At 41.3% G+C, this 20,473-nt stretch overlaps 1 protein-coding gene across 14 annotated transcripts in view; it reads left to right on the forward strand.

Annotated features, from left to right (window-relative positions):
* The window catches only part of KIAA0825 (KIAA0825 ortholog), a 380,197-nt gene that overhangs the window by 196,235 nt on the left and 163,489 nt on the right, over nucleotides 1-20,473 (forward strand). For 12 of the 14 annotated variants that reach the window (XM_075932130.1, XM_075932131.1, XM_075932132.1 and 9 more), the window contains one exon: nucleotides 10,043-10,137. In XM_075932130.1, coding sequence (XP_075788245.1) covers nucleotides 10,043-10,137 — 95 coding nt within the window. Of the gene's footprint in view, nucleotides 1-10,042; nucleotides 10,138-12,325; nucleotides 12,369-12,462; nucleotides 19,767-20,473 lie in introns of those variants that run through there. The other 2 variants (XM_075932139.1, XM_075932140.1) reach the window with 2 other exon arrangements.

Consider the following 20,473-nt stretch of genomic DNA (forward strand, 5'->3'; position numbering starts at 1 on the left):
CAGAAGTCTATTTGTAAATATCCTAAATGAAGACAACTCAGGAAAGGGATTATTTATCTTAGACAACTGGGAGGGGGAGGGGGGGAATTAAACTGCATCCAAAGTTGAAATGCATGATTTTTTTTACTGTTTACTATTTTATCAGTTACAATTCTTCCCTACATTGATTAACAGAGAATAGAATAAGACCTTCAAATACTGACAACTCAGAGCAGAATTCTTTTGCTGTATGACAGAGTTCCAAATCTCCATTAATCAGCTGGTGACAAGAGAGAGCTCATATTGGATTGTGGTGGATTTCAGAAAATTAAGCATGAAATTTGTTTTTCAGAACTTGGAAAACTATCCTCGCACTTGAATAAAAGTAATTAATGGATCACTGACCTGAAAGTGTCACATGTCAAACATATTTGTAACTTACTCAACTTGCTTCCTGAACTTAATTCTACTATTAAAGAAGTGGAATTTATTTACCTTATTTTATTTCCTTAAAAATTATTTTTATAGGAATTGCCATACTGAAATAGACCATTAGTCAGGCTAATCTATTATCTGGTCTCTGACAATGACTACTACCAAATTCGTCAAAGGACAGTACAAGAGAACCCATAATGGACAATTATTCTGTGTCAATATGAAATTTCTTCTTAAATCTATCAGTCAGTGCTTGACCTCTGCATTGATGCATGATAGGTTATAAATCACTGATCTGATTCTTTTTTTTTTTTTTTTTTTTTTTACAGAATCTAATTTAAGCATATACCTACATAACTGTCGAGTCCTTATTTGAATCCCACTAAGCCTTTGGCCTTCACAATTATCTTTTGTTAGTGAGCTAATTATGCATTGTGTAAGAGTATTTCCTTCTATCAGTTTTATATTTGTTACCTTTCAGTTCCAAAAACTGTATTTTATTCTGTGGCACAGTGGCAGTCAATTCAGGAACAAGAGCTGCTGAATTCTGCACCACTGTTAACTTGCTAACAGGAACTGCTAACAGGGAATTTGGAGAGGGAGTTCTCCTGGTGATGGAGGAAGCTAATACTGGACCCTTGAGGGAAGTGGCTGTCTGTAGAGTGTGTTTGGGTTTCTTGCTGTTTGCTGAGCTTGTGTTTGGCTGTTTGGGTTTTTTTCCCCTTCTCCATTCTCCCCCTCCCCCGCCAATGGAGTGTGTGCTGTGGCTGGCAGGTGGAAGCAGTGAGCATCTAATTAGGGTTTGAAATCTAGAATCTTCTGCTCATTGGTTGAGCTTTAATCAGGGGAAGGGGCTATCAGGCAGTCCAGGGCTTTATAAAGGAGTGAGTCAGCGACCATGGAGCTTGCAACCAGGGACTGCTAACAGGGAGTTTGGAGAGGGCAAGATTCTTTAAAATCCTTTCGCTACACACCTGTCCTTCAAGGAGGCATGAATAACATCTGAGGAATCTCTCAGAAGGAAGGCAGGTCTCGACAGTGATAGGTCTGCTGTTTTTATCCACACAGCATGTGCCATGTTTGTCTTCGTCCCAGAAGAAAGAAGGGATTTCATTTGCACTAAGTGCAAGCTGGTTGCCATTTTGGAAGAAAAAATTAGGGGACTTGAGGCCCAACTATCGACCCTACATTCCATCAGAGAGGATGAAGACAACCTCGATAGAAGGCCGCATTTAATCCCGCAGACACAGCAGGCTGAAGACCCAGTCAGGGCAGTACAGGACAAGGAAGAAAACTGGCAGCATGTAATGTTTAGAAGAAGAAGGCCAATTCAGGTCTCCCCCATTCATGTAGAGGTAAATAACTGCTTTCAGGCTCTCTCCACAGGCATTGCGGTGGAGAATGCTGTGGCAGGTATTTCTCAGGAAAGAAATCAGAAGAGAACACCATCAACCAGAAGGCATGGGATATGTAGGCCTAGAGATGGGGGTTTCATTACACCACCCCCAAAAGAAGACCACCACACCCAAAAGAAGGTGGCGGTAGGGGAATCCCTCCTAAGAGGGACTGAGTCATCCATCTGCCATCCAGACCTGCAATCTCGAGAAGTGTATTGCTTACCGGGAGTTCGCATTCAGGATGTGACCGAGAGTCTTCCAAAAGTGATTAAACCTTTGGATCACTACCCCTTCCTGCTTCTCCATGTAGGAACTAATAATACGGCCAAGAATGACCTTAAGCGGGTCACAGCAGATTATGTAGCACTGGGAAGAAGGATCAAGGAATTTGAAGCACAAGTGGTGTTCTCTTCCATCCTTCTGGTTGAAGGAAAAGGTCCAGGTAAAGATCGTCAAATTGAGGAAGTAAATGCATGGTTGCGCAGGTGGTGTCGGAGAGAGGGCTTTGGTTTCTTCGATCATGGGACTCTGTTCCAGGCACAAGGATTGTTAGGAAGAGATGGGATCCACCTAACCGAGAGAGGAGAGAGCATCTTCACGGGTGGGCTTGCAAACCTAGTGAGGAGGGCTTTAAACTAGGTTCATTGGGGGATGGTGTCCAAAGCCCTGAGATAAGTGAGGAAGTCGGATATGGGGAAGAAACACAAGGAGGCACGAGCAACAAAGGAGGACCCCTGACTTGAATGGAGAAGGTACGGCAATCAGCTGGCTATCTAAGATGTTTGTACACAAATGCAAGAAGCCTGGGAAACAAACAGGAAGAATTAGAAGCCCTGGCCCAGTCAAAGAACTATGATTTCATTGGAATAACGCAGACTTGGTGGGATGACTCAAATGACTGGAGCACTGTCATGGAAGGTATAAACTGTTCAGAAAGAACAGGCGGGGGAGAAAAGGAGGAGGGGTTGCATTGTATGTGACAGAGCAGTATGATTGATCAGAGCTCCAGTACTTAGAGGTAGAAAATACTGTTGAGAGTCTATGGCTTAAATTTATAGGTGGAAGCAACAGGAGTGATGTGGCTGGTGTCTGCTATAGACTGCCGGATCAGGAGGATGAGGTAGACGAGGCTTTTTTCGGACAACTGAGAAAAGCTTCCAGATCACAGGCCCTGGTTCTCATGGGGGACTTTAATCACCCTGACATCTGTTGGAAGATCAATACAGCAATACACTGACAATCCAGGAAGTTTTTGGAGAATGTTAGGGATAACTTCTTGGTACAAGTGCTGAAGGAACCGCTCAGGGGCCATGTGCAGCTTGACCTGCTGCTCACAAACAGGGAGGAACTAGTAGGGGAAGTAGAGGTGGGTGACAACCTGGGAAGCAGTGATCATGAGATGGTAGATTTCAGGATCCTGACCAAAGGAAGAAAGGAGAATAGCAAAATACACACTCTGGACTTCAGAAAAGCAGACTTTGACTCCCTCAGAGAACTGGCTAATACGGTCTTGAGATGCAATAGGGGACGTATTTCAGGAGGGATAAGGAGGTTAGTGCCATTATACAAGGCATTGATGAGACCTCATTTGGAATACTGTGTGCAGTTCTGGTCTCCCGTGTTTAAGAAGGATGAATTCAAACTGGAACAGGTACAAAGAAGGGCCACTAGGATGATCCGAGGAATGGAAAACCTGTCTTGTGAAATGAGACTCAAGGAGCTTAGCTTGTTTACCTTAACCAAAAGAAGGCTGAGGGGGGACATGATTGCTCTCTTTTAATATATTAGAGGGACAAATACCAAGGAGGGAGAGAAATTATTTAAACTCAATACCAGTGTGGACACAAGAACAAATGAATATAAGCTGGCTATTAGGAAGTTTAGAGTTGAAATTAGACAAAGGTTTTTAACCATTAGAGGAGTGAAGTTCTGGAACAGCCTTCCAAGGGAAGTAGTGGGGGCAAAAGACCTATCTGGCTTCAAGATTAAGCTAGATGGGTTTATGAAGGGGATGGTTTGATGAGATAACATGATCTTGGTAACTAATTGACTTTTCCCTATCAGGAGTAAATAGGCCAATGGAGGGATGATAGGAGTTACTATAGAGAACTTTCTTCCTGTGTGTCTGGCTGGTGAGTCTTGCCCACATGCTCAGGGTTCAGCTGATCGCCATTTTTGGGGTCAGAAAGGAATTTTCCTCCAGCGTAGATTGGTAGAGGCACTGGAGGTTTTTTGCCTTCCTCTGTAGCATGGGGCACGGATCACAGCTGGAGAATTCTCTGCATCTTGGGGTCTTTAAACCATGTAAGGACCTCAATATCTGAGGGTATGGCTACACTAGCCACCCTAGTTTGAACTAGGGTGGCTAATGTAGTCATTCGAACTTGCAAATGAAGCCCGGGACTTAAATATCCCGGGCTTCATTTGGATGTTCCCGGGCACCGCCATTTTTAAATGCCCGGTAGCTCGAACTACCTGCCCGCGGCTACACGCGGCATGGGCTAGGTAGTTCGAATTAACACTCTCTTAATTCGAACTACCGTTACTCCTCCTGCAATTGCTATTCAGTAGGAGGGTGGTGAAGCACTGGTATGGGTTACCTAGGGAGGTGGTGGAATCACCATCCCTAAAGGTGTTTAAGTCTCAGCTTGACAAAGCCCCGGTTGGGTTGATTTAGTTGGGATTGGTCCTACCTTGGGCAGGGGGCTGGACATGATGACCTCCTGAGGTCCCTTCCAGCTCTATGATTCTATGATTCTACTCTGTGCCCGTAAAATCCTCTTCATTTACAATTTCATCCCTGTGCACAGACTCGTGATCAATCCTAAATTAGCCAGGGAGCAGGTAACCCAGAAGGATATGCTGGCCTGCCTGGAGAGTGAAGCCAGGGACAATCCACTTCAGTGGCTTATAAGCTCCCAGTTCCTGGCATTCATCAGATGAGAAAGTTTTGAAGAGTAGTCTCCTTAACTACCTAAAGATTATAATGGGGAAAATTTATAGAAAATAATCCTTTACAAAATATGTATTGACATATTTGCTTTCTACAAGTGTTCTTGACTAGGGGCCCATATTAAAAAATAAATATAAATGAAAAAATGCTCAACTAATATTTTCACTATGTTCTTCAGGTGAACAAACTCCACACTCCAGCTTTTTAGGCTTCTGGTCCCCAATTAAAAAGGAAAAGCAAGTAAGAAAGTGGCAGCTGAAGGGTATTACTGATAAAGCAAGGGGACAGAAAACAAAGTGTCTGGTACCTGCATGCAGCAAAATGGAAAAATGAAAAAATGCTGAATTCTGCAGAATCTTCAAAAAGAATAGGTTTTGCAACAAGATGTGTGACTTGCAATCTCATAACACTTAGAGGCTCTATTTTTTCCATTAATTATTATATATACGCCATCCTGTACTCCCTTGTTTGTTTCCTCTAAACAAAGCAGCTCCAAACTTTTCAGTCTCCTTTCATATACAACTCTTGTTGTAGGTTTTTTGGGTTTTTTTAACTATTAACATTTTCATCATTTATTTCTGGACCCCTTCTGTTTCTACATTGAATAGGGGATTATATTGAGCTCTCTGCCGTGACTGCCAGGTCTTTTTCGTCAGGGACTACAGTTAATATAGAACACAAAAATATGTATGAATAGTTCAAATTATTCCTTACAATGTGCATTACCTTACATTTGTCAACACTGAATTTCATCAGCCTCCTTGGGTTTTTTCTCCCAGATTCTGTAGTCTTGAGTAACGCAATTGATTTTGACTCATTTGTAAGCTTTGCTGCCTCATTCTCTAGTCACATAGCTTACCACATCATTGAACAACAATGGGTTTAGGACAGATTTTGGGGCCACACTCTTATCTTTTAGGCATTATAAAACTTGACATTTGTTTTCACTCCTTGTTCATTGTATTATAGCTACTTTTTAATCCAAGACAATTTTCTCTCACCCCATGATTACATATCCTTAATGTAAGTTCTTGTTATGGAAAGTCCTTAACAAGAAATAGTTTACTATATTAATGGATTTACTCTTATTTACTATTTTGTTGACCTATGCAAAGAATTAAGTTAGAACAGTGTGTCTGAAAGTGTACCGCTGAAACACTTTCAGAAACACTGGGTTAGAAGGCATAATTTTCCTTTTCTGAAGTCATGCTAGTTTGTCCTCATCATATCATTTTCATCGAGAGGTTTAATAATTATTTTTAATAATAATTTCACAAATTTACTGGATCCTGAAATTATGTTTGCTGCTCTATAAACCCCAGGATCAACCCTAGCATTTTAATTAAAGATTATGCTCATTTGTTATCATCCAGTCATAGCTAATTTGAGAGAAAATGCATAGTCACTGTTTATAATTCAACCACTTTATTTTTACATTGCTTCAAAACTCCTCATGTTTACCATCTACTCGCAGCAACTTGTTACACTGAATTTTATGACACGTCCCGAAAGGTCAATCTCTAAGGATACGTCTAGACTGAACACTATTCCATGTCTTTTGAACAACTCATTATTTAGAAATAGATTTCTAAATAACGGGATTGCTATTCTGATGTCATTGTAACCCTCATTTCAATAGGGTTAAGGGACATTTCAGAATAGTGGTTTATTTAGAAATTTGTCAACAAATTATTTCAAAATTAGATCAAAATAAGATACACAATTTGCATAGCTCAAATTGCATATCTTATTTTGACCTACAGGTGCAGTGTAGACGTGCCCTAAGGGTATATCTACACAACAAAATTATTTTGGAATAATGGCCGTTATTCCAAAATAACTATGCGAGCATCTATACAGCCATTCCATTGTTTTGAAATGATTTCAAAATAACGGGTGGCTTATTCTGAAATCTGTAAACCTCATTCTACAAAGAATAATGCCTATTCCAAAATAGCTTCCATGTAGTGTAGATGTGTTATTTTGAAATAAGCTATTTATGTGCAATGTACAGGTAGCCTAACAGTGTCTCTTCTTTACTCCCTTATAAGAGTAAGGCTCAGACCATTCAGTTCCTCTGCAGATCTGTGGTGAAAGCTGCTTCAAAGAAAGCTTTTGGCTTATCTCAGTTGAGCTTATTCCTGCTCTGTTACTTTACTTTATTTTAGGTCCAACAGACTGACAAATTCTCTCTCAGGCTTCCTTCTTCCATTTCCAAAATTTCTTCTTGCTTTTTGCATCTTTTTTTCTGTTCATTCTTCAAATCCTCTCTTTTTAGCCCTTCTAATTTCATTCATCTTCAATATACCCTCTCTTTTTCTATTTGGTGTTTATGAATGACTACTTGGCTACGTCTAGACTGGCATTATTTTCCGCAAATGCTTTTAACGGAAAAGTTTTTCCGTTAAAAGCATTTGTGGAAAAGTGTGTCTAGATCGGCACAGATGCTTTTGCGCAAAAGCACTTTTTGTGGAAAAGCGTCCATGCCAATCTAGACGCGGTTTTGCACAAGAAAGCCCCGATCACCATTTTCGCCATCGGGGCTTTTTTTGCACAAAATGGTTCCTAGCCGTCTACTGGGCCTCTTGCGCAAAAGCATCAAGAGGGCTTTTTCCTGAACGGGAGAGTCATTGTATTTGCGGAAGAAATCTGACAATCGTACAGTAGATCATCAGTGTTTCTTGTCCATATTCAAAGCGGCCAGTGTAGGCAGCTGGCAAGTTTTTCAGCAAAAGCAGACACTTTTGCAGAAAAAAATTGCCAGTCTAGATGCAGCCCTTGAGTTTACAGTTAGAACATAGCACTGTCTTTCCTGCTTCTATGCCTCCCTCTTTCGATCTCTTTCCTTCCTCTGCATTAACTCATTCTGTCTCTCATCTCACTCCTGATAGTCTTTTCCTCCTAATTTATTCTTAATCAGACATTCACTTCCACCATTCACCTTCTTCCCCATTTATTCATTTATTCCCTTTCACCTTCCCTGCCCCTCTATCCTTTTCTCTATCCTTCCTTCTCCCTGACTTTCATTGTGTGTGAATGGAAAGAAGAAAGGAGGGTGTAAAAGAAAGGTGGGGAGGCCAGTTTCCAGTAGCACCAGAGGTTTTTTGGGCATGCAGAACCCTGTAAATCGTATGGGAAATTCTGACTGCTACGAAGTCTCAGAGGGGTAGCTGCGTTAAAAACTAAAAAACGAATGGTCCTTTAGCACCTTAGAGACTAACAAAAGAATAGGGGGTATGTCTATACTACCCCCCTAGTTCGAACTAGGGGGGTAATGTATGCATACCGAACTTGCTAATGAAGCCCGGGATTTGAATTTCCCGGGCTTCATTAGCATAAAGCCGGCTCCGCCATTTTTAAAAGCCGGCTTGTTCGAACCCCGTGCCGCGCGGCTACACGCGACACGGGCTAGATAGTTCGAACTATGTAGCCATTCCGATCTATCTGTACACCTCATTCCACAAGGCGTACAGATAGTTCGGAATAACTACATAGTTCGAACTATCTAGCCCGTGCCGCGTGTAGCCGCGCGGCACGGGGTTCGAACAAGCCGGCTTTTAAAAATGGCGGAGCCGGCTTTATGCTAATGAAGCCCGGGAAATTCAAATCCCAGGCTTCATTAGCAAGTTTGGTATGCATACATTACCCCCCTAGTTCGAACTAGGGGGGTAGTGTAGACATACCCATAGATAGTATCATGAGCTTTCATGGGCACAACCCATTTCTACAGATGAGTGGAGCAAGAGGCACAGAGGGGCACGGAAACCTCAAAAATTTAAAGCAGAAAAAGAGCAAAGTGGGAGAAGAGGAAAAAAACCTCTGTCAGTTATGGTGTCCATGCTAAATGAGGCTGGTAGAGAGGGCTGTAAGTGTCCAATAGTCATGATGTCATTTGGGTGTTGTATGTAATGGCCCATTCAGTTAATGTCTTTGTTCAGTCCCTGTGTAATCTCTGACTGCTACAGTTTGTTACACTACTTCTTACTGGCTTCACTGGCTGAATTTCCGTTTTCTTTTGGACAGGCCTGCTGATGGGTAGGGGTGGACAGAAGGGAGTAGTTGGCCCTAAGCTGGGCAATTCAAAAGGGCCTGGGGGTCCTGGCCGCCACTGCCACAGGAGTAGTGGTGGCTGCACTGGGGAGGAGGTACCCAGGGTGGCTCACTCTGGGCAGCTCTGAAGGCTAGCTGCCCCCAGCCCTGCTCCTTCTGCCCAAGACCCCACCCTTTCTGGGAGAGTCTCCCACCTCAACTTGCCCAGGGGCCTGGCAAGCTTGTTGTCCTCCCTGCCCCTCTGTTGAAGGATACTTGCATAGCTTAAATAAGCTCTTGAACCTTGTCTTTTAGCCTTATATATATATATGATATAAATATATATGAGTATTTGCCTTCCCTCTTTTGTTTAGGGTTTTACATAACTCCTATTACTATTTATTATGGTATGGAAAAGTAGCCTCCATTCAGAATCACAAGGATTTTTATTTCCCCAATTTTGACTAGCTTCCTCATTTTTTTAAATTCTTAGACAAATTTAGTTTCACCATACTAATTTTTAGAATGATCCCTCTCCCAAGTATATTGAACTTAATAGTATTACGGTCACTTCTCCTGTTTGGCTGAACTATTATTAAAAATGTTAATGTTATACTGCAGCAAAGTACAGCTTTGTAAGCATGATATTGTTGTACATAGTCATTTGTCTCCATACAGTTATTGTAGGATAGATTTTATTAATTAAATAAGCAACAGGGCATTTACCTGAGTTCACATTGTCTGTATTTTACAGTATTTATAATAAACATATGGTGACTGCAATACCTTATATAACAATAGTCAAGTAAAATATCTCACACTAATTAAGATACAGCATGAATTCCAGCTACATCAAGTTCTTTCTCTTGATAAACTTTTTGCTGACAGTAGAAAATGTAAATTGCTTCAATACATAAAAAGTTGCCAATTATTTTGCTTTTCAAATAGAGTCAAGCTCTCAGAAAAAGTGTCTGGGCAAAATGCCATTAACAGTTGGAAGAATAACGACTAAAAAATTGATTTATCTTTTTATAAATAATGGCCACATCCCCAAATGAATTTATAAATTAATTGCTGTCTTATTGGAAATAAAACCTTCTTCTGTGTACATGATTGATATCATCTGTCTAAGTCCTTGTTCTAGACCCCCATTCCTTCTTAGTTAGTCTATCACAGCTGGAGCTTTAATTTACTGATCATATTAACTCTGATTAATAACTAACAATAGCTTCTTCCCATACCTCAACAGTCAGCCATTACTGAGTGGAACTGGGATTGGTCAAGCTTGCTGCCAAGTTATCTGGGATTGAATCAAATGACCTTCAGGGCACTGCTGGCACACAGGTAATAAGATTCTTGTATAGGTTGACTAAAGAGTCCAGTTATCATTTTTATTTTAAAATGGATCATACAAAGTTAATTTTGACATGATTTGTAAAATAATTGGGAAATATAATTTTAAACTACAGAATTTTAGTCTCGCAACTGTCTAAAAGATTTTTTTCTGGATTGGGTTTGTGGTGATAAATGTGTAATTTACAGTTTATAATTTTTATAAAGTCAAATGATAAAAGCCCATGGGTTGTTTGATTAAGATACCAGAATTTGTTTGCCATTGTCCATAAGCAGTACTTTACACAGTAATAAGAACAATACTTTGCTTTTTCACATGTATAATACTCATAAATTTCAGCTGTGTAGTACAGAACTCCGGGGAATGCTTGTTAAAATAATAGATGAAGGTCTACATTCAGTGATGTCATAGCAAATGTGAGTGATAGCACAAAAACATTATTTAAACAATTTTAAAATAATTCAACACAAATGTTACTTGAGTCCTAACAGTTCCTCTTTAAAATGATATTTTTGCCTTTTAAAAACCTCAGTGTTTAATGAAAGGGAAGGATATTTAGTGCAAAAGCAATGTATTCTTAAAATACATCAATTGTTGAGAGGTGTGCATTTACAGTAAAATACTGTAAATCCTTTTCAGGTAGGATTTGTGTGCAGCATTTATGTCTTATCCTATCAGATACAACAAAAATAGTAATTTTGTCCTTGGTTCAGGACAATTTAAGTATGCATGATAAATCTTCTCTCATATATTTAAGGTATTTCTAAGGTGCTTCTGAGCTCTAATTGTATTAAAGTAAGATATCTTTTGGAGAAATGGATGCTCCTTTCTAATATGTATGTCCTCATTTTATATGTGTAGAGTTACCCTTTATTTGCTAGTCTATGAACAGGTTAAAGGTACCTGCTGCTAATAACATCTAGTTAGATATTCTGTAGCTGACATGATGGTGATCTGTGACTTTTCGAAGTGATAGATCAGAGTTCTAGACCAGGCTGTGCAGAAACCGTGACTTGTTCAGCAACAGTGTGTCTATACTGCACTGCATCTTGAAATAAGATACACAATTTAGGGTACACCAATTGTGTCTCTTATTTCAATCTTATTTTGAAATAGCTTATTTTGTAATTTGGCACTGTCTACACAATGCCAAATTTCAAAATAAAATGCTATTCTGAAACATCCCTTACTCCTCGTGGAATGAGGTTTACAGGGATGTTGGAATAGTGAGCCCAAAATAACGGGCTTGCTGTTAAGATGTGGCATAGCTATTTCAGGATACTCCGGTATCCCAAAATAGCGTTGCAGTGTTAGACGTAGCCTAATTGTTATTTTCAATATATTGATTTGTTATATGTTGGTTGTATGACAGATGCGAAAGCTCTGAAAACTGAAAAGATTGTTTTATTGAGATGTGCCAGATGCTAAGGGCAAAGGGACTATTCATAATCTTGTATATCTGTAAATGTTATGTGTATATTTGTGAGCTAAGGATAGTATGCTTACTCCATTGGGTAGAGCTTTCCCCAAGAACTAAAATAAATGGGAAAATCTGGAGCACATAAACAACTCCAGAGAAATGCCACCCATTGGGCAGAAACTTGTATATTGGTTCAGCCTGGATTCAAGGTGCTCAGCAGACAAATAGTAGGATTTTATTATAAAGGAGAAGCTGAACTGATTAAGAGAATTCCCCCCCCCCCATTTTGATCTAAGAATCTATATGAAACTGTAACAAAAAATTGAAACCATACTGCTATTATTTGAATCTCTCTTCTCAGACTCCAGTACTACTTCTCTAGAGGCAGATCTGTTGAGAAGGCATGGTTTCAGTGGAATTCAGCTGCTTTTTCCATATATATATATATACACATTCAAAGTCAGAGCATGAATAATATCCACATTTTTTATAGTAAGATACTCAGGTGCACTCCATGCTTTTAGGCAGATATCTCAAAGATTATGGTTTCCTAAAATATTTTACATCTTATGTTCTCTTGAACCTGTAAGTACAATTTCCTAATTTACTGTTTGCATAAACTAGGGAGCTATATTTGCCCTATGATGTTGAACTCAACTGGAAATATCTGGCACTATTCTAGCTCTAATCTTTACATTTACCTGTTTCTCTATTTATGCATCAGACTATGTGAAGCTTATATTATGTCCCCATTTCAGAGAAATACCATTATTTTAAGCAATCTGCTTATTTCACTGGCTAAGAGATCGACTAAGAATGGAGACTACTCTCATATTTCATCCTTAATTCTGCCCTTTTTAGGTATGAAATATTTATCTTTTTTTTTTAATATCAGAATCTCTACTACTGCTTACAACTGCCCTCAGTTAAAATGAAGCAGCTGAGACTGGCTCTTATTCTGTCCTGGTTGCTGATTTCATCATTATGAGCCAAAGGCAGTGTGATTTGTGTGATTTACAGGTGGGTTTGTGTGATTTACAGGTGGAACTTGGTCTGTAAAGTCATTCCAACTTCCCCTTGACTTCTAATTTAATTAGTTATCCTCGTGTCCTTGCATGATGGGTATAAATGGGAACACCTGATTTACCATCTCTACACTACCCATTACTGTATATACCTCTCCCATGTCATCGATTCTTTGTCTCCTTTTTAAACTGAATTGTTAGAATCTTTATCATTGCTCCTATTTTGGAAGTCTTTCCATTCATTGACCTTCTCTGGATTCTTCCAGTTTTTGCTGTGTCTTTATTGAGATGACAGGAACAAAACTGAACACATTATTTAAAATGAGACCACTATACTATTTTCAGTATTATAGTCTATCATGTTCTTTAACAAATTGTAACATTTTAATTCCTTTATCAGCTGCTGCTATACAATGAGGATACATGTTTTCATCAAGCTGTCCACGGTGAGGACAGTTCTGTTTCCCTTTTTAAGCTTAAATTCCATCTGTCTGACACTATGTTAACTAAGTATGCTTTGCTGATGCTCCTCCAGTAGGAAAAAGTGAGCAAAAAATACTTTTGGGATTCATTTACCAGGGAAACATCTCCCCAACCTAGTTACTGACTAACTGAGATAGGGACAAGTTTTGTCGCTGAACCTGCAAGTAGTGGCCAGATTAATTAATTGGCTGTTAGGGGATAACCCTGTTTACTGTATTAACAGATCAAGCCTTCATAAAAACTTTGACCTAGTTTTCTTAACAATAGGAGGGTGGCCATGGGCTTTGGGCTCAACTTGCAGCAGGGAGTTGAGCCCAGCAGGGAGCTTGCGGTGGTGCTCCCCCAACTCCATGTGCTCCCCCCCACTGAATCTGGCTTGCAGGAGGGGGAAGTGGCTCTGTGAGCTGCCACTCTCCTTCCCCTCAGCTGGGAGGAATGGCAGCTCAGGAAAACACTCATCTGGAGGCTTTCTCCACTGCTCCCATTAGCCAAAATCATGGGCAATCCCTCCCCCCCCATGCCCAGACCCAACACCTCCACTCCCACACGAACTCCCCTAATCCCAAGACCCTGCACCCTCCCTCCCACAAAGCCCCCCCAACCTACTTCTTCACCCAAGTTCCTGGCCAGATCCCCACCCCCAGCCCACTCCTGCGCCCACCTTCCCACTCAGACCCCCCTACCCACAACCTGCTTCTGCACCTTACCTCCCAGCCAGACCCCTTCACACCACCCCTGCACTCTATCTTTCTCCCAGACCCCACACTCCTACCCCGCTCCTGCACCCTCCTTCCCGATTAGACTGCCTCACACACAACACTCTCCTGAATCTAATCTTCTGGCCAAACCACCATCCCTAACCTATTACTGCACCCAACCTCCCACCCAGACCTCCCCTGCCCCACCACACTCCTGCACCCTCCTTTCCTCTCTGTCAGACATCCCACTCTGTCTGCTCTCGCACCATCCATCCCTTTCATTCCTCCTCCTCCCCACCTCGTTCCTACACTGTCTTTCTCTCCCTCCTTCTTTCATTCTGTCCCAGATTCCCGCACCTTCACCCTGCTCCTGCACCCTCTCTCTCTCTCACTCAGACCCTCCCCCAGCCCCAGCCCTCTCCTGCACCCTACCTCCCAGCCAGATCCCAGACCCCACTGTCGCCGGCACTCATTTTGTCATCGTGGGTGGTTAGCTGGTGGACTGTGAAAAGGCTGGTGTTGTCAAGGGTGGGCCCTGAGCCAAAAAGTTTGAGAACAACTGTTTTAGAGCTTTACTTTGCAAAAGTGAATGTCCTAGCTTTAATACACAAGATAGTCAAACTAGAACTGCAGCCTCTAATAATAATTTAACAATCTATTTAATTGATACATTTCTCAGCTTTGAACTATTTGCAAATTTCAATAGCAAAAGTATCTGCTGCAGTTTGCTAAATGATTAGTTGATTTCAGTTGTTTACCCTGGCAAATATGTTACTCCATTGTCTTTTTGAACATTTGTCTGTATATTCTATACATTTGCACTCTTTGTGATACAGAATTATATACTCCTAAACTCTAGAAGGGACTTTGAGAGTTCATTTAGTCCAGTCCCTTGCAGTCATTGTAGGACTAAGTATTATCTAGACCATCCCTGACAGATGCTTGTCTAACCCGCTCTTTAAAATCTCCAGTGATGGAGATTCCACAACTTCCTTGGGCAATTTATTCCAGTGTTTAACCATTCTGACAGTTATAAAGTTTTTCCTAATGTCAAACCTAAGGTGCCGTTGCTGAAATTTAAACCCATTGATTCTTGTTCTATCCTCAGAGATTAAAGAGAACAATTTTTCTCCCTCTTCCTTGTAACAACCTTTTATACACTTGAAAATATGGCCCTGTTGAAAGGATTTGCTTTTTTAAAGCACTCTTAAAAAGTAATCTCCATTCAGATGTTAGCATATGCTTGCTCACGCACACACACAAATTAAAAGAAATACTTTTAGGTTTCTTTAGTATTTATTTTAGAAAATAAAACTGCTAATTTGCATGCTACTGTAAATGTGAACAGTTGTATTGTTTTCATATTTGTGATATAATCGACTGTTCTCCTCATGGTTGGGTGAAGCCTTGTTTAAGTTGGTGGTCATAATAGCTGCCCTTCATTCAGGATAAACATAAATAAACAAGCTGTTTTTGAGAAAGACCAGTAAAACAATGTGAGCCATTGCTCCATAAACAAGCTACACATGAGTGAGAATCTGTATGGGCAAAGGGAATTTTCACCCCAAATCACTAAGGTCAAAAAGAGTAGCAGTACGGAGGAAAAAATAAATGAGAGTAGAAGAATATACAAACAATATCATTTTTATTAGACAAAGTTGGCCCAAACCTTGATTTGATGTTAGGTACAGCATATTCAGCTGGTGGTTGACTTGCCAAATTCTTTGTTCATAATAAAGTTTGCTTGGCTAGTAGCTGGCCAGTGGACAGCAACCACGGAGGATCTAGTGTAAGTGTGATCTAGCTTGCTATCCAGAAAAATTTGAAGAGGAGTCAACAACCTGATCATGCTTAATAAACCAACATGATACACAAGATACATAACAGCAAGTAGCTGTTACAGGAGGACATTGGATGTTTCACCTTCCTCAGGGTCACTTCTCAGATGTGAGTTCAGATGTCATGTCTACCTGGATATCTTCAGCTGGTTGGTGGGCTTGTGGTACATGTGGCTGTTTATATAGTATATCAAGGGAGCTCATTTTACCATATAATTTAGTGTGGCAAATAATTTAGTGTGGCAAATAGTTTAATGTGGTTGTACACATGGATGCCAGCTCTGTGGTTGCCCCAGAATAAAAAAAAGTGAATGCCGAGCATCCATTGGCAGGTCTCTCCTTCACTGCCCAGTGCCTTCTACCAGCAGTGGACCCTGTCAGTCAGCTCGTCTGCATCTGCCCAGTCTCCTGCCTGCTGCTACCAGCTGTTTGGTGGAATGCTGGAGGCTTGGGGAGGGAAGAGCAGGTGGAAGGAAGAGGCAGGGCAGGGGCAGGGCTGGACATCATATGGCCTAGATGTCATGAGTAGAAGGGGCGGGATCAGCTGTATTCCAGATCAGACCAGCTGCTGAGATGCTGCCTTGCAGTCCTGCATGACAGCTGCCTGAGAGAGGCAGGCTGGGGAGGTGACTTTCACTCCCTGCCTTGGCTCTGGTGCTGGGCTTCAGCACTTGAGCACAGGCAAGGAGTGGAAGACTCCTCCCTGGCCAGACTATCTCAGGTAGTTGCTGCCAGGGAGGAAGAGCCGGCATTAAAAGCAGCTCCCTCCTAAACTCCTGAGGCTCCTGCCCACCATAGATAGTAGGAAAATATGCTGGGGGGAGGGGCTGGTCAGTAGGAGGTCAAAGCGGTTCCCCTACACTACCCACTCTGCCCCCCTCCCACTTATACATGGAGTGAGAAGAGAGTGGGGCTGGACATGAGGCGAGGGACAGAACCTGCCCATTTGATTGTATCCCCCCATAACAGGGAGGCACCCTGGGGGAAGAGACAGAGTGGGAGTGGAAATCTAGAGATTGATGCCTATGGTTGCACTAGTATCTGCTGCCAAACCGGTGAAAACTATAGCTCAGTTAGGATACCAGAATGTGCCATAGCCCAGTCAAGATTGATTGTTACCCCGTAAGCCATCTCAGGGGCTTATCACACAGTTACACTGTCCTGTAGGTAGCTAGAGCCTATGCTAGATACTGAGCTGCTGTGCTGGGACCAAGAAGACCATGTTCATCTGAGAGTCTACAGCAGGGCCTCAGTAGTTTCTTAGTGGGAAAACATTTGGATTGGGTTTCATAAGGACTGAACATATGACTGGTCTGATTGTACTAGCTGATGCTGGGTAAAGTTGCAGTATTTGTTTCCCAATCAGGAGTTGGTGATCTGATGAAATATTTAACCATTTACACTCTAACTAGTGTACGGTGTTTTTCTAGTTTAGAATTTTGAATTATTGGAAGGCAAAACTGCATCATGTATATCTAGTGGATACACAGATACCATCTGTTGCGAATGGTAGACATATGGAGAACTATTTATGAAAATGTTTACATTTATAATGTTTATTGTGCTGTTGATCATTTATATATCCAGAAAATGCTATTTTAAAATCCAATTTAGCAACATGCTGAAAAATTCATTTAGTACAGAAATTGAAAGGTGGGTCAACGAGGTGACCTGTGCTTCTAAATGCACTTTTTTGTTTATATCAAGATGTGATATGTCTCAAAAAATTCCTATAGTTGCTGGAATATCACAAGGAAGAATTAGAGGATATAAAATGCAATTAGGTTAAATATTACTATCCATGTGCAAAACAGTTACGGAATTCCTGTATTTATCTGAATCCCTATTGTCTTGATCACTGGGATCCATAAGTCCCAGTAATTAGATTGTGTGTGGCATCCCACCATGCACCTGTGAATGGGTAAGCCCTAATATCAAGTAGCTTGTGTCAAATCTTCATGACTCCAACACTATATAAGATTTGCAGTTTACAATATATAATGCCCTTAACTAAATAAGATCTACCTGGCATAGGGAGCAGTCACTATTAAATTGCACTCTTTTACCCTTCCTGTATAAAAGGAAATGTGTTAAGAAGAACTGGAAATGTAGGTTGAAAATGTCCATATCCATGTATTTATGACACTATGCTATAGTCTGCCTGACCAATGTAGATTGTAGTGCATATTTTCCCCTGAGAACAACAGAAACTTTTAATCCCTTGCTCCCTTCCCATATGAATCACAATGTGTCCAAATTGAAATAAATTGTGAGCTCTTCTACCTTGTCTGCCCTGCCTATTGGAATCCGGGAGGTGGGTGGGTGTTAGCCCATCCACATCTAAAGGACCTCCCCCCAGCCTATGGGGAGGGTCCATTGAGGCCAGGAAACCAAGTAATTACTTGGGACAAATAAAAGGAAAACAGGGACGGGTGTGAGGATCAAAGGGCTAAAACAAGGGAACCAGATGGGGACACTGAGTAGAGAACCCCGGACAGCGCCTGCTGCCCTGCGAAGGTCTCGAGAGTGCCAGCGGATACTGCCCATTGGAACTCTGCCTGGATACGTGAGCAGATGCAGGAACGGAAATAGGCCCCACAGTTGCAGGCCCCTCCCTCAGCCAACCTCTGCTCCCTGATCTTATAAATTACCATCTTGGCGATAGCCAGGAGGAGGTTAACCAGGAGGTCCCGTGACTTTGTGGGGCCTCAGATGGGGTGTGCGTAAATAAACAGGTGAGGGGAGAAGTGCAGCCAGAACCTCAACAAAAGGTTCTGGAGGAGCCGAAAGAGGGGCTGTAACCTGGCGCACTCGAGGTACATGTGTGCCAGGTTCTCCCTCTCGCCACAGAAGGGGCAAGTGTTTGGAATGGGGGTGAACCACGCCAAATACACACCCGTGCTCACAGCTCCGTGCAGGATTATCCAGCTGATGTCCCCGGTGGGCCATGGAACTAAGGTGGAATAGAGACTGTCCCACCGGGGCTCCCCACCCTCTATTGGTGGTAGGAGGTCCCGCCACTTGGTGTTTGGGTGGAACACAAGAGTGGGGAAGTGGAGAGTGTGAAGCACGAGCGTGTACAGGTGACTCTTTGGCGCGGTTTGGAAGGGGACTGGCTGCAACGCGTGCAGCCGGCTCGGGTGACGAGGGGGAGGCGGTCGGGGAGGTACGCGGGACTTAGGGCCAATGGATAGATCGGGCAGGCTGGGGGTGGGGGGCGCGGGGTGCACCCTCTCACAGGACCTTGTCGAGATAAACCCGAGCGGAGGGCAGCAAAGCGTCCTTGTCTGCCCTGCAGTAGATTTATATATTTGTCAGTTAGCTCCTACATGGAGCAATACAAGTGGAACTAAATAGTTAAATGACATTAGTGAATTGTCAGTAATAAAGTTGCTTGGCCTGGGTTATAACATAGGGATGAAACATCTGTAATCTCTAGGTGAATGTTCATTATATGAAAGCCCATTATGGTTGTGGATGTGGCTGACCATGTTCTAAATAAATATATGTGTTGTAGTGTTTGATGCCCAGTACAAACAAAGTGAATCTCTTCTTAAAAACTCTCTCATTTAGTTGAGATTTATCCCATTCCCAACCAGTTCATCAATTCTACATATTTCTAAGAATGTTACAGTGAATACTTGGAAATTGAATTAAGTCTCAAATGTGTGCCCTACCAGTAACATCATTTATAGCTCTGTAACAGTCCCATAGTTAGGGCACAATTCATCCCATAACTCTGCCCTACTTCTGTGTAAATATTCATGCATTTTTCTAGTTATTGCTGGAACTGCATAACCTTCAATTTACGTGTAAAACAATATCTCCCCCTCTGAAGATTAGAAAGAGAGGGAACTGTCAGTTCCGGATTGGCTATAGTTAATGTGATTTCACATGTCTAACCTTCAAGTACTGGTCCAACTCTGTTACAAAGAGGAATGTCAAAAGTCTTTTATGATGGGGCCTTTTCATTCTTGGGATATGTTCTATGTTAACTGTTTCTAGCAAAGGAACCAGGAGAGTATCTGGAATTTAGCTTGTTTTCTGATTTGCATCTAGTACCAGAATATAATACCTGCACATGGGAAAACAAAAGAAACAATGTATTGACTGTATCTGCCTTACTTTGAGAAGGGCATTAAGGTGGAGCTGTGCTGGTGCAGTTACTAAAGTATATAACTAGCAGTTGAATATATATATATATATATATATATATATATATATATATATATATATATATATATATATATATATATATATATATATATATTGTTATTGTTATTGGCTCACTCTGCCTCACTTTTCCCATTTATAAATTGGATACTTTAATATTTAAATGAAAAATGCTAGGTCAATTTGAATTATTAGTATAGATAATAATAATAAATGTATTTATCTAATTGTTATGAAGCTTCACATCTCATCTATTTCCTTTGAAATTTGCACACCTACCCTTATCATTCCCTGTTTTTTTTCCATATTGGAACCACATTGGGATTGCCTTAGATTCAGTTTTATATTCAACTCCTCTCTCCTTATTAATAGATGCAGTCTTTCCTCTACCACTAATCCTCTTTTCTTTCAAGCCTGATCCACTTCCTGTTGCTTATTGTTGCTTCTTTAGTGAAAAGTATCACGTTTATCCTTCTTGTGGACTGACTATCACTACTTAGCCACTCACCTGCGCTGTTCGTTTATGATTCCGTCTCTGTGAGAGAAAGAAGAAAGGGCAGAAGCAGGCATAGCTGCAAGCTAAGGCTATGTCTACACTGCACTGTTCTTCTGGAAAAAGCTACATAAATTGCAAAACTCAATTTGCGTAGCTTTTTCTGCTTCTTTTTTTAGAAGAGGCTTTTCCGATG

The sequence above is a fragment of the Pelodiscus sinensis genome, chromosome 6 (assembly GCF_049634645.1).
Source record: "Pelodiscus sinensis isolate JC-2024 chromosome 6, ASM4963464v1, whole genome shotgun sequence".
Lineage (NCBI taxonomy): Eukaryota > Metazoa > Chordata > Testudines > Trionychidae > Pelodiscus > Pelodiscus sinensis.